This window comes from Betta splendens, chromosome 21, assembly GCF_900634795.4.
Source record: "Betta splendens chromosome 21, fBetSpl5.4, whole genome shotgun sequence".
Lineage (NCBI taxonomy): Eukaryota > Metazoa > Chordata > Actinopteri > Anabantiformes > Osphronemidae > Betta > Betta splendens.
In genome coordinates, this window is record NC_040899.1 from 764542 (window position 1) to 778227 (window position 13686).

The following is a 13686-nucleotide window of genomic DNA, read 5'->3' on the forward strand; positions in this document are numbered from 1 at the left end:
GTGGCGCAAAGATGTGAGGTCCCACTGTTCATTTCTATCTGTGTCTTTACATTAAGCACAAAAAACAATGTCATGGTATTGTATCATTAAATGTAGAGTAGTTCATTTTTAAATATTATAGATTATTATGCGTCTTTGCTCGCTAGTGCGCTAGTGTTTGTTGTCAATTGCCGAAGCTGCTGATGTTTTTACAGTTTCCAGACCAGCCGAGAGACACAGTCCCTCCTCCAGCCAATCCAATAGAATAATATAAGTATAATAACATAAAATAGGAATCTATATGTATTCATCAATCTGTGTTATACAGTAAATGTATTTTATATGTATATCTGTACTACTTGGTTTTCGTTTCAGCTCGTAATATTAATTAACGGAATTCAGGTGTTGTTGTTTTTTGGACACAACGCACGGAGTTAGGTTTAAAGCTGATTTTTCGTTTTGAGAAAAAAGCAGAGAACGAAAAACTAAGTCGTTGTCTTGTTTTAGCAGCTTTTAAGTTCAACCAAATTTTTAATAGTTTAGTCTAGTGTTTGTTGTCAGTTGCTGATGTCGCTGCTGTCTTTATACAGTATGTCCTCGTGTTTAAGTGTCGGGTCCGTGTACGTTTTAACGGTTTGATTTCCCCCTCCAGAATAAAAGCTGGGAAGACGAGAAAACACGTTGTTTTAGAACGTTTTAAACCCGGAGGACCTGTTAATGTGTCTGGACACGCTCCCAGTAAGTCCAGTAACTTCGTATTGTAACGAGAAACCCCCAGCATCTCGTTTAAAAAGGACAAACGGCATTTATTTACAGCATCGTGTTAAAAACGAATAAACGAGCTGAAAACGGTGTTTTCAAAACCAGACACATTAATGGATTTAAAGCCGTTTTTTTTCGTTTCGGGGAAAAAAGAATCGACTGTGGCACTGGAGCATTTTGCCAGAATGAGCTTTGCAAAGAGAGGACACTTGGTTTCCAAACCGCGACCTAAGCGTCCCCTCAAACTCCACGTTTGGGGAATGATTTCTAGGTGGGGACCAGGACCGATGATTATTTTCGAGGGGATTATGGATAGACAGTTTTTCGAGGAGTCCATAATCAAATGCACAGTGGGGCCGTATATTAGAAAGTATATTGAAACACGGCATCGGTTTTTCCAGGACAATGACCCCAAACATGTTGCTGCAAGAGCCTGTCTGGAGGCGGAATGAATCAGCTGGGTGCGCACACCGGCAGAGTCCCCTGATCTGATCCCCTACTAACAACATCTTGCTTCTAAAACCAATGGTCTTTTTTCTTATACTCCTGATATTAAAAACTTTTCACTTCACCGCTTTTAAACGCTGTTCTTATGGACATTCACATAAAATCTGTAAGAGGATTTTATTTAATATAAATAAATACATTGTATTATATCTTCTCTATATCTCTATGGCGTGTCAGAACGTCAGGACTCAGCAGATCAACAACGCATTAATGCAGCAGCTTGTTTGTTTTACATGTGCTTAAATGTTAACGTTTTTCACTGAATGAAAATGAAAATATCTCCTGCTCCGCAGCATAAACCACTTTGACCACTTTTAAGTTGGTCATGTTAAACAGTTAAAACAGTAAGACATAGTCAATGTGTCCTTTAAACGAAAGCTGCATTATTATACTTTACGGTAATGACATTTACCACAATATCTGCAGAAAAACAATGTTTTATTACACAGGCAACACAGTAGATTTGGAACTTTTTAAACGCTCTTCTTATGGTATTTCACACAAGTCTGGCAGACTACCACTGCTAAGTTGTAGAGAATATCATATAATAAAAATAAATGAATTGTAATAAACTCTCTCTATGGTATGTCAGAACGCCAGGACTCAGTAGATCTCTGACTCATTAATGCAGCAAGTTGTTTGTTCTGCATATATTGATTCTGCATGAGTAATAAGGACTGTTTTACACTTATCTAGCCGAAGACAAAACTCAAAAGAAAGACACCCATCAAGTTTTAACAAATGTGCAATAAATAGCAATGCAATAAATGTGCAAAAAAAAACACGCATCAACACGCAGGACAAAGATCTGCGTTTCTCTGCTGCTACAGCCTCGGCAGCGTTGGGTTGTTAGTGTCCCTTTCACCTGTACCATATGAAATGTGTTCCTGCGAAGTTGATCAGCCGCTTTCAGAATCAGAATCGTTTTTATTCCCCAGGTTTGAACAGGGCAAACATTATTTTTATTTACAAAAAAAATTAAAATGTTCACGTGATTTGCCCGCTTTGACGTAGACAAAACTCTTGAAAGCGTTTTACATTACATCCCGTTTATTTCGTTATTCCCACTTTCATGTCTGTCTGATAAATAAAAGTGGGCGGGGCCATCCACGTCCCGTAGCAAAGGTAAGCGCTGACTGTGGGGGTGGGCGCATCAACATACAGGACAAAGACCTGTGTTCCTCTGCTACAGCCTCCTCTTTTAGCCTGTTCTAATTGCAAATGCTGCACTGAGCTCTCTTTTAAGAATTAAGAATTAAGAATTAAGAATGCCTTTATTAGTCCCACAGCGGGGAAATTCCCATCAGCAGCCAGGTTACCCGGCGCTAGTCCGACAGTGGAAGCAAATTGCAGTACAAACAGTAATAAAATGCACACACATACAGTATCACACAGTACAAGTGGAAACCTTGCTGGAATTTTTTCTTGGGTTCATCAGGACAGATAGATAAGGTCAGAGAGCAGACAGTGAGACTGTAAGGAGGGGAAGGGGGGGGGGGGGGGGGGGGGGGTGTATCTGAATCAGTGTAATGAAGTGTTGTTTATAGAAGTATGACCGAGGCCGACCAAGATGTTTACAGGTCAGTCCAACAGTTGTCCTTGAAGGGAGTCACAATAAGGGGAAGAGGATAGATAGAGGCACAGCTGGTGAGCTAGATTGGACCCGGGAAGGGAGGGGTGAGGGAGAAGGGACAGAGTAATACACAGCCAAAATTAATACATTTTAACAATCCATGACTAATTTGTCTAGATCAATACTCCAATCGGTCAGAACTCAGGGCTTCTTCGCCTCTTGTGGGACCATGGGTCACCCGTGACATCTCCTCAAGCCTGTCAGACAAGGCTGTCACCATATTCACCAAGTGTTCAGTCTGTCTGCAGATGTTATCCCTTAGTCTCTTGTCTTCCTCCGTACGGGCTGAGATCTTATTAGTCAGTCCTGTAATCTGGGCATCCGAACGGGCTGAGATGTTACAGATCAGTCCTTCAATCCGGGCAGTCCTCTGGTGTAATTCCGTCAGCCGAGTAACCATGGCCCCCGTCGGCGTTTGCAGCTCCACAGCCGGTGGACACGCCAATGAGCCGGCCACAGATTTTATTACTTTGATGAGTTTTGTGTCTACATGAAAGCGGGCAGAACAACGTCCATGCGTGTGTAACGCTGAAAGCAGCTGGTGAACCTCTTGGGAACATGGCTGTAGCTCTGCAATGACTTTATTTGGTACAGGTGAAAGGGAAAATAACGAAATAAACGGAATATAAAACGGAAACGCTTTCAAGCGTTTTCTGTTTATATTTTTATTGCACATTTATTAAAACTGTACTGTCGTTTTTTCGTAATTTTTGGTGACGTTACAGTGCAAACCGTATGGGATTCTTTTTTGTAAATAAAAATAATGTTTGCCCTGTTCAAACCTGGGGAATAAAAACGATTCTGATTCTGAAAGCGGCTGATCAACTTCGTAGGAACACATTTCATATGGTACAGGTGAAAGGGAGACTAACAACCCAACGCAGCCGAGGCTGTAGCAGCAGAGAAACGCAGATCTTTGTCCTGCGTGTTGATGCGTGTTTCCCCTTCCCTCAGTGTCCCTGCTCTGGGACGTGGATGGCCACGCCCCATTTCATTCAACAGACGGACATGAAAGAGGGAATAACGAAATAAACAGCTGGTTAACTTTGTAGGAACATGGCTGTAACTTTGCAATGACTTTGTGGTACAGGTGAAAGTAGTAATAACGAAATAAACGGAATGTAAAACGGAAACGCTTTCAAGCGTTTTCTGTTCACCCAAACTTGATGGGTGTACTGTCATCTTTTCAGTAATTTTTAGCGTTTGCATGTTGTTGTATATGAATAACGAAATTAACAAAATCTACATTTGAAAAAACTGAAGAGTTCCGTGTTTACATGAAAGCGGGCAGAACAACGTTCGTCTATGACTCACTGCCGAAAGCGGCTGGTGAACCTCTTGGTAACATGGCTCTAGCTCTGCTAAATAACACAGGCAGCCAGCCCTATTAATCATTTGTTATTTTCTTGTATGCCAAAATATAAAAATGTTCAGTAATTACAACTCCTGCTTCCACCGGGATTCGAACCCGGGTAAAAAATTGACACATCAAGGCTGGTAAACAATAAACAAACCATTACACCACGGAGGCGTGAATAAGGCTCTACATGGGCCTATATAACATAAGTATAGGACAGCGTCATAAAGGCCAGTGTGGGGGCTGATCGCCACCTATAGGCCAAATAGACGTAACACAGCTCCAACGCGCTAAAAACCCGGTGATACCGCGCTGAAAATGCAAACAGATTGCTGTAAAGGCTGACACTTTTAAGTGCTACGACTGCAGCTTCTGGCTATGTGCGGGATGTTTGGGAGTCCTGGTGTTTCATTTGCCTGGAGCCACTGTCCATTGAGGATGTAGAGGATCTAGTGGTATTTTGGACTTTGATACCAGGGCCACACATGATTGAATTTGGTGGTGCTCTACTTTTTCGAAAGATTGGACTAATCAGTAACTCCTCAGCTCGTTCGGATGCCCGGATTGACGGACTGACCAGTAATATTTCACCCCGTTCTGAGTAGGAAAGAAGACAGATGGGTAAAATCTACAGACAGACTGAACACTTAGTGAAAATAGTGACCGCCTTGTCTGCCAGGCTTGAGGAGATCTAGTGGGCATAGACAGAGCCCTGAGTCCTGACCAATTGGACTACTGATCTGAACAAATTAGTGATGGATTGAAAAAATTTTACATTCGCTAGTTTATTACATTCGCTGTATTAATCTGTCCCTTCTCCCCATCCCTCTCCCTTCCAGGGTCCAATGTAGCTCAGCAGCTGTGCTTCTATTTATTTTCCCTTATTGTGTCTCCCTACAAGGCTAACTGTTGGACTGATCTCTAAACATTGGCCAGCCTCGGTCCTACATCCATAGAAATTTCAATATACTGATGCAGATACACTCCCACCCCCTTACAGTCTCACGTCTGCTCTCCAACCTTCTTCCTGATGTGTTCATGAAAACCTTGCATCAAGGTTTTTCACATGTACTGTGTGTGTGTTTTTCTTCATTGTATTGTATTGCAACTTGCTTCCATTGTCGGACGGCGCTGCCAGAGTAGCTGCCAATTCAATTGCCCCGTTGTGGGATCAACAAAGTTTGACCTATCCAAACATATGAAACATAAAACGTGAAATGGCAAAACTGGATACTAAGTGCTTCACTTGTTAACAAATAATTTTTCTGCCTCCAGGTGGATTCAGTGCAACACAGAAAAAATCCATCCAAAGGTGGAGTACTGGGTGACAGAGCTGCTGCAAGGTTGCGAGTACGAGTTTAGAGTTAGTGCCGAGAATGAGGTGGGAGCTGGAGACCCAAGTCTACCATCTAAACCAGTCTTTGCCAAAGATCCAATTGGTAATTTCAGCTTTCTGCTTATATTAACAATTCTGTTTATGCAACTAGCTTCAAGAACATTTTGTGTTGTCACAGTGAAACCAGGGACACCTGTGAATCTTAAAGCCATTGACTTCACCAAGGAGTCAGTGACCCTGTCCTGGGAGCCCCCTGCTGACACCGGCAGAGGAAAGATCTTTGGATACCTCCTGGAGCTCCAAAAGGCTGGAGAAGAGGAGTGGCAAAAGGTGAGTCAGTTTTCCAGCTACAATGACACTCAATCATCACATTATTGTCATGTTTGTTTGGTTTAAATGGCCATGTGAAATTTGCTGTATCCTCTTAATCGCTAAGTGACTTGTGGTAGTCAACTTATCATCTGCTGCCTTTAGGTGAACCAAACTCCAGACTCCTGCCAGGAGCCCAGATTTAAAGTGATCGGTTTAACAGAAGATACTCTGTACCGCTTTAAAGTTGTGGCTGTCAACGCTGCTGGGGAGTCTGACCCAGCTTATGTGAAGGAACCAATCAAAGTGCAGGACAGATTCGGTGAGTTGTTGTGTTACTGTGAATTACTTTGTTTACAAATATGATCAGAATCAGAATAAGCTTTAATGGCCATGTTTGCACAGGACAGCCAAGGAATTTTATGTGGTCTGACTGAAAAACACAATTATATACAATTTTAAATATAGTTTTAAAAACAAATAATAAACAATAAAAAACTGTGGCGCAAAATAAAAGCATGGATGGTGATTGTGCACATCAACAAACCAAAAACCAGCTGGGAGATCAGTGCATACACCAAGAAGGTGCGATGCAAAGAGCCCACGATCCTCAGGTTGTTTCTGCCTTTTAACCCCTTTCTCTGGAGTGGAAAGTGGAATGTCTCTCAGCACCAATAGAATTGTTTGTGCCTCCTTATCTCATTGTGCATTATCGTGTCTTGTTATCCAAAGGAAGGAACACCAAACTTCGAAGAGAGATGCATTAGGTTTTACAGCCTTGGGTCTGGTGGCGAGTCAGATAGGATGGAGCCAGAGTCCGGGTGTAAAAGACAAACATATATCGTAAACTATTAGTCAGTCAAATGGAACATCAGATGTTTAAACTTGATGTACGACAGGGCACAAGAGATTAGTTGTTTGTGTAAGAATGTTCAGTGTTGCACCTAACCAGCACCTGACGACTGTCTTGGATAAGAAAAAGCACAAAGGCACAATTTTTCCATTACACCCCCCCTTTTGATTAAACATTAATCAAACACTAATAGAAAAAAAATTGTCAAACATTGCATTCTGTAGTAATAATGGTCCTTACAAATGAAACAGTGAGTGTATTAACTCATCAAGATTCAAAAATACAACTTCACATAAAATGCAATAACTTTGGGATAAAAGGTTTGGAGCTGTTTTAGTCGTAGTCTTCGTGTGTAACATTAATGAAATGCCATCGATTGTAATAAAGACATTTAATGTATGTTAGCCATAAGTTTCCAGTGGGGTCCTCTTTTATATAATCTTAAGATAGTTTTCATGCTTTTGGATCTTTAATTGTAGATTTGGGTCTAAAATGAATAGGAGAATCAGAGATTACCCAGAACGATGAGGTGTATTGTTGCTTGTGTTGTCTTATGACCTCTATCATCTGTAGATGAAGGATAAAAGCTAATTGTAGTAGTGCGTAAAGTTATCGTGAGCAGATCAAACACTAAATCAACTTCAGGATATTTGAACTCAGTGTTGTTGTGAAATGTTTTCATTCAAAAATAGTGTGTAAAGTTATATGGAAACATCGTATGATCAAGGCAATAATCAAAGTAACATAAAATGAAGTCTAACACAGCATGGTTACAATTGATGTCTCATAACAATCTGCTTTGTTCTGTTAAACAGTAGCGTTAGATCGTTTCCAACCTGTGTGTTGACGCATTGACAGTTCGTTGGAGTCCTTCAGGTTTGGGTCAGCTGATCTGAGACACTTAGGATTCGTTATCACCACCAGGTTTGTCCCAATGCCGTCTGAGTCACTGTCACTCCCGTGATGTGAAGAGTCTACACGTCGTCCAGCGTCGGCAACTCAAGGCTGCCCGTGTGTGTGTGTTTTCTCAGGAGCGTGTGTGTAGATGTATGGGTCTGACAGTGTGATTCACCGGCGCAGCTTCAGGCGGCGCTTGGCTCACGCCTTTAGCTGAACGGTCAACGCAGCCTCGCCTCAGTGCGTGTGTGAGCACAGCGAGGGTCGTCCTTCACAGTTCTTTTCTTTAGTGGTGGTTTTCTCCGTGGGATGTGGATGGAGGGTCATCTGTCGGATCCGGAACCTTCCTGGATGGAGTGGATCTAAGTCACTCTTTCTGCGATCGCTACAGCCGTGTGGGTCGTCAGAAAGACCTAGAAGGGGCTTCGCCACCGTGGAGTCCCAGTGCTTCCTCCTGAACTCCTTAATGTTCGCCCAGTGCCCTGGTTGGATGGTGTGTAATGGTCCTGTCGACTGTTTTCACCTGTTGGGAAATCTGAATTGTGGGGAAAAAGTGTTTGGGCGGCTTGTCATCAGGCCCAAACCAGACTCAGTGGCTACAGGTAGAACTATTCATCTGCCAGAGTCTTGAAACAACAGGAGAGGCTCCTGTTGTTTCAACCAGTGTCTGTGTCAGAGCACGTCTTCTCTGCTGTTGCTCTGTCCTTGTTTTCCTTTGCTAATTCCTATGCTGTCATAAGCAGGTGTCTGTGTCAGACACACATGCTTGTATGACAGTTTCACGGCCTCTGAAGCTTCAGACACAGTCCTTTCATGCTGGTGCAGCGTTTTTAGTAGCTGGTTCATCTGATGAGCCCAGAACGTGATGGCTGCAGACGTTGTGGGAGTCAGTCCATGCTGTGGTCTGTGTCCTCCTGCTGCTGTGGTATCAGAGCTTCCACCCTGTTCTGGTTGTTGGTTGGCGCTTCTTCTCCTTCGGTTCTTCTGCTGATGGTGGGAAAGGAGTCCAGATCCGGATTTACCCTCATCGCGCTCAGTTCTGCATTAGAATAGAGAGCAGAAACAATGGGAGCATTTGCTCTTGACATGATATGTGTGTGTGTGTGTGTGTGTGTGTGTGTGTGTGTGTGTGTGTGTGTGTGTGTGTGTGTGTGTGTGTGTGTGTGTGTGTGTGTGTGTGTGTGTGGCAGAGTGCAAACAATTCTTCCCCAGAGTTATTATCTCCTTTTTTTCCCTGTTACTCTCATCTCTCTCTTTCTTTCAGGGGTTTAGTTTCAATAGTTTTGCTTTTTCAGATCTTTTCTTTTGTCTCAAATTTTTCTTTCAAGGTGCGTTTGTCCTTTTACACTAAGCGATTCTTCTTTTGAACCCATAACCAGTTTCCCACTCTTGGAAACATGAAACGCACTAATAACCATATTTACTTTTTACTTTAATTACCTTTAATTTTGCAATGGTCCTGTCTGGTGGTGAAGACTCAAATTGCCCCGAACCCGTCTTTCAGAGTCCGGCGGTTTCCTGCCTTAGATTTTTTGTGTGTTCCGGCCGGAACCTTCCCAAAATGCCTTTTTATCGGACGTCTCAGTAAAAAGGGAACCCACCTGATCTGGTGACAGAGCCTTTCCCAAAGTATTTCCCCAACGTTAGGCCCCTCTAGGCCCGGGTCCCTCGTATCTTGAAAATACTTCACTCTGCGAACGCGCTCCATCTTTCAGAAGCCGTCTTTTATACTCAGTCCCCCACGTGTGGACCACGCACAGATCAAAAAAACATGTCTGTATCCTCAGTACAGACGAAAACTCGGTTCCACGAGCCAACCCTTAGAAACCACCATCTCACCAGCCAGAGCAGACTTTGACCTAATTAGGAACATGTATTATTGGGATTATTATTTTTTCGATCTAATTAATTTTCCTAATCAAATTTAGTGTTAGTGTTTTTTTTCAACCAATTGAAATGTTTCAGCCAAATTAAAAATTTAGTTCCAATCATTTGTTTTTTGTTTTTTTTCCAAATCAAATCAATCAACACAAAGAAATCTCTCTCACCGGCCCGAGCCAAGTTAAGATTTGAGTTTGAATTTGAGTTTGTGGACCTCGTCAGGCAATCCAGACGGGTGATGTCTGTAGAGGTTTGGAGGCTGAGCGACCCTAGTCACACACCGTCCAGACGACCTGCAGCGAATCCGGTTCGTGATGCCAAGACTGTGGTGGAAATTTCCCATAAAGAGGCAGATGGGAGAGTTGTCTTTTGTGAGATTTATTATAAAAAAAGGAATATAAAAATAATGGGAAAGCAAATCAAAAGCATAGATGTTGATCGTGCACATCAAAAAACCAAAAACCAGCTGGGAGATCAGTGCACACACCACGAAGGTGTGATGCAAAGAGCCCACGATCCTCAAGTTGCTTCTGCCTTTTAACCACTTTCTCTGGCTCTGGTGGAATGTCTCTCTGCACCAACAGAATTGTTAATTTGCCACCATATCTCGCTGTGAGTGAAAATGCAAACATTCTCACTTCTGCATCGTCATGTCTTGTTATCCAAAGGAAAGAACACCAAGCTTCGAAGACAAGATGCATTCGGTTTTACAGCCTTGGGTCCGGTGGGGAGTCAGATAGGAAGGAGCCAGAGTCCGGGTGTAAAAGACAAACACATATCACAAACTATTAGTCAGTCAAATGGAACAGCAGATGTTTTAAACTTTTTCACAGCGTTTTCACTGCAGTTCCGTTGCGTCGCCACGGTGCAGCGGGTGCGTTGCTGACTGAAGATTTTTACTCCTGCAGCCGGCCGGAAAAAGTCAGGACGCTAGTCTCGTTTTAACCACCAAGTGGCGCAGCGTTGATTAGAAGCCAATGCACTACAGTGTAACTGAGGTCCGACTGTTCATTTCTATCTGTAACACACATTACAAACTTTACCACCTTACAAACCAATAAACCGAGCAAAAATATTTTAACAAAAACACACGGAATTGGATTTAAAACTGTTTATTTGTTTAGAGAAAAACGAAAAACAAAAAACCTCTGCTTTTAATTTTTAATCAAAGCTCATCCGTGGATGAGCAGCAGTCTTAGCAGAGAGCTCGAGACTGCCGCTCGAATGAAACACCAGATCGAATCATATGTGATGTGTTTCGTACTCAGATGACTTGGATCTGAGTTCGACCAAGCTTTTGTTTGTTTAATGATTGCTCACAGTCGCAAAGGCAAACTTCACACCCCTCCCCCCTCCTCCGTAGAGGCACCTAGACATGCTAATGTGTTGCTACTACTCGATCAGCAGGTGAGAAATACTTCCGCTCCGGGACAAAGCTCCGTGGGAGACTGGGCAGCATCGGGCGGTGTGATCAGCTGCAGGTCTGAGACTCATTAATGCAGCAATAGTTTGTTCTACATACGTTTACTCTGCAAAAATAAATGTAGATATTTATCGTAGCTTTCTGGTCTAATTTATTTCTTCGACATTCGTTTAAAATATGCAGTGCATTTTAAATTGAAAATAATATCATTATTATTTACTACCTTTATTGTAATCACAGTATTAATTGCACGATTTGGACTGGCAATGATTTGCGCTTCTTCCATAATAATCCTGGATAATCAAGGAAGAAACTGCAGTTCATAGATGTTATTCAGGGACGGTTTGATAAAGATTCAGTGTGTTTTTCAACTGAACTGTCAGCCAAGGTACGTGCATTATCAAATGAATGCGCCTGTGAGCGGGGAAGACATCAACTCTATTCAGTCACTCTTGAGTCGCTCTTTAGTCGCTGCTGCCGTCTCCTCCCCCCTCCCTGTGTCTTCACACACCTTAAAGCGTCCGAACCAATGAATACGTTTCCAGATTGACCGGTGATGCCGCACGGGTTTCTCTCAGCTACAGCAGCTGTTTGAAGCAGGGAAAAGCGAGTTAGCTGTCCTTGTCGATGCCTTGACAATGTTTTATCGTCTGTAAACGATCTGAACAGTTTTTATAGTTTTACAAGCCGTATTCCACATAAAAGAGAACAAGGACTGAATAGGTATGCTGTTAATTGCTATGATCTTCTGTCAATAAAATATAAAATGTTAAACCTCTGGGCCCTGACTTTTATGTCTTCTTTGGATTAAAAAACAAATGTTGAATGTTCTCAAATAATATAATATTGCCGCCCTCCGCAGCTCCCAGTGTTTTGTTTTTCATTGAAAATGTGGGTGTTGCCGGTGGCCGACCCCTTGTCTAGATCATCCTTATTCACTTTTTTAAATTGTAGTAGTGTAACCTTAGTTAGTATTCCTTTTTATTTTTTTCATTTTATGTTTGGGAAACGTGGCATTTACTGTGATTTTCTTTGGGATTAACATTAGTTCCTACCTGCACTTGTTTACGGGGGACAGGAAAGAGGTGATGCGCGTTGTGTAAGAGCGGCGTAAAGAAAAAAGTGTACATGTGCTATACTGTCTTGCCGTGTGGTGCATTAAAGAAGAATACCACGGAAAGAAAATTGTAGCCCGTACCAACAGCCCGAAGTCAGGGTTACAGTAGCGAGTCTGCCACAAATTGAACGCTGCACAAGGGAGGGCGCACCGTTCAGCTTCTTATTTTTGGTTTTAAACTGCCGTAATTTGCCATACCTTACTTACGTACATAACTATACTAAATACTATAATTGTCCGCCACAGGCGACCAGCGGTTCGTAGTCTGGGGGATCCATGCACTAAATATTACAACAATGTTATCTTGTGGGTCAAATAATAATAATGAGACGCTGTTTTTCCAATAATTAAAATTGAAGGAGTGCTCCCGCTGAGACTCGAACCAGGGATGAAAAACTTTACAGACACCCATCTTAACCACTAGGCCAGCTAAGATTTGAAAAGTGGCCCTTCTACAAGAGTCTATATAACAACTACGATGTTTTAGGACCAAAAGTGGGAGTCATTCGCCACCTACAGGCCAAAAGGACGTAACACACTCTTCCCGCAGTGCATACAAGGCGCTGACTCGGCAGACTCGGAAGCAAAGCACGGTGGGGGTAGACACTTTTAACGGCTGCCACTGTATGTCAGGGCACAAGAGATTAGGTGTTTGTGTAAGAATGTTCAGTATTCACATGACGATTGTGTTGGATAAGAAAAAGCCTGGTACAGATGCCTAATGGATGGAAGCTCAGTCCCAGTGATTTTTTCTGCTGACCAGACCACCCACTGCAGTCTGTGTCGGATTTTGGTGTTAATGACTAATTCCCGTTTGAATGTCTCTCATGCACTTTCTCTTCACCTTTGTTTCCCTCTTAGAACCCCCAGAACTGATTCTAGATGCCGGCATGACCCGAGAGATTAAAGCAAAGGCTGGAACCCACATCACTCTGGCTGCCGCCATTAAAGGTGTCCCTTTCCCTACGGTCACCTGGAAGAAAAATGACGCTGAGGTGCCCACCAGGGCCGACATTGAGACCAACCAGACAGGAACCCAGCTGGAGATGAGGTTCTGTACCCGGGGTGACTGTGGTGACTACACCCTAACTGTGGAGAACCCAGCTGGATCAAAGACTGTCACCTGCACTGTGCTGGTGCTTGGTAAGTGCACCAGTGATTGTGTGCCAATTTGTTCAGGTCATTAATGAAAAGAAAATATCAACATTTTTATGACATTACTTGCATTTTCTTTAGACAAACCTGGTCCAATCCAGCACCTTCGGGTGTCAGACATTAGGAGTGACTCAGCCTATTTGTCGTGGAAGGACCCAGAGGACAGTGGTGGCACTCGCATCACTAACTTTGTTGTGGAGAAAAAAGACACAGCATCCACTCAGTGGGTCCCTGTCTGTTCCACATCCAAGAAACGTAGTATGACACTGAAACATCTGATGGAGGGCAGATCTTACACGTTTAGAGTCGCTGCTGAGAACCAGTATGGACGAAGTGAATTTGTGGAGACGCCAAAGGCAATCAAAGCAATGAACCCACTGTGTGAGTAACAAGACACTTGAGATCATTGATGTTCAAAAAACAATCAAAAGCTAGATAATTATTGTGATCTAGTGCATTGAGTCCCTGTCCTTTCCC

The 13686-nt window shown here is 42.8% G+C and overlaps 1 protein-coding gene across 4 annotated transcripts in view; it reads left to right on the top strand.

Annotated features, from left to right (window-relative positions):
• Positions 1-13686, top strand: part of ttn.2 (titin, tandem duplicate 2) — a 186214-nt gene that overhangs the window by 112386 nt on the left and 60142 nt on the right. For all 4 annotated transcript variants that reach the window (XM_055505204.1, XM_055505205.1, XM_055505207.1 and 1 more), the window contains 5 exons: positions 5514-5677; positions 5753-5904; positions 6049-6205; positions 12916-13197; positions 13291-13590. In XM_055505204.1, the coding sequence (XP_055361179.1) occupies positions 5514-5677; positions 5753-5904; positions 6049-6205; positions 12916-13197; positions 13291-13590 (1055 nt within the window). The remainder of the gene's footprint in view (positions 1-5513; positions 5678-5752; positions 5905-6048; positions 6206-12915; positions 13198-13290; positions 13591-13686) is intronic.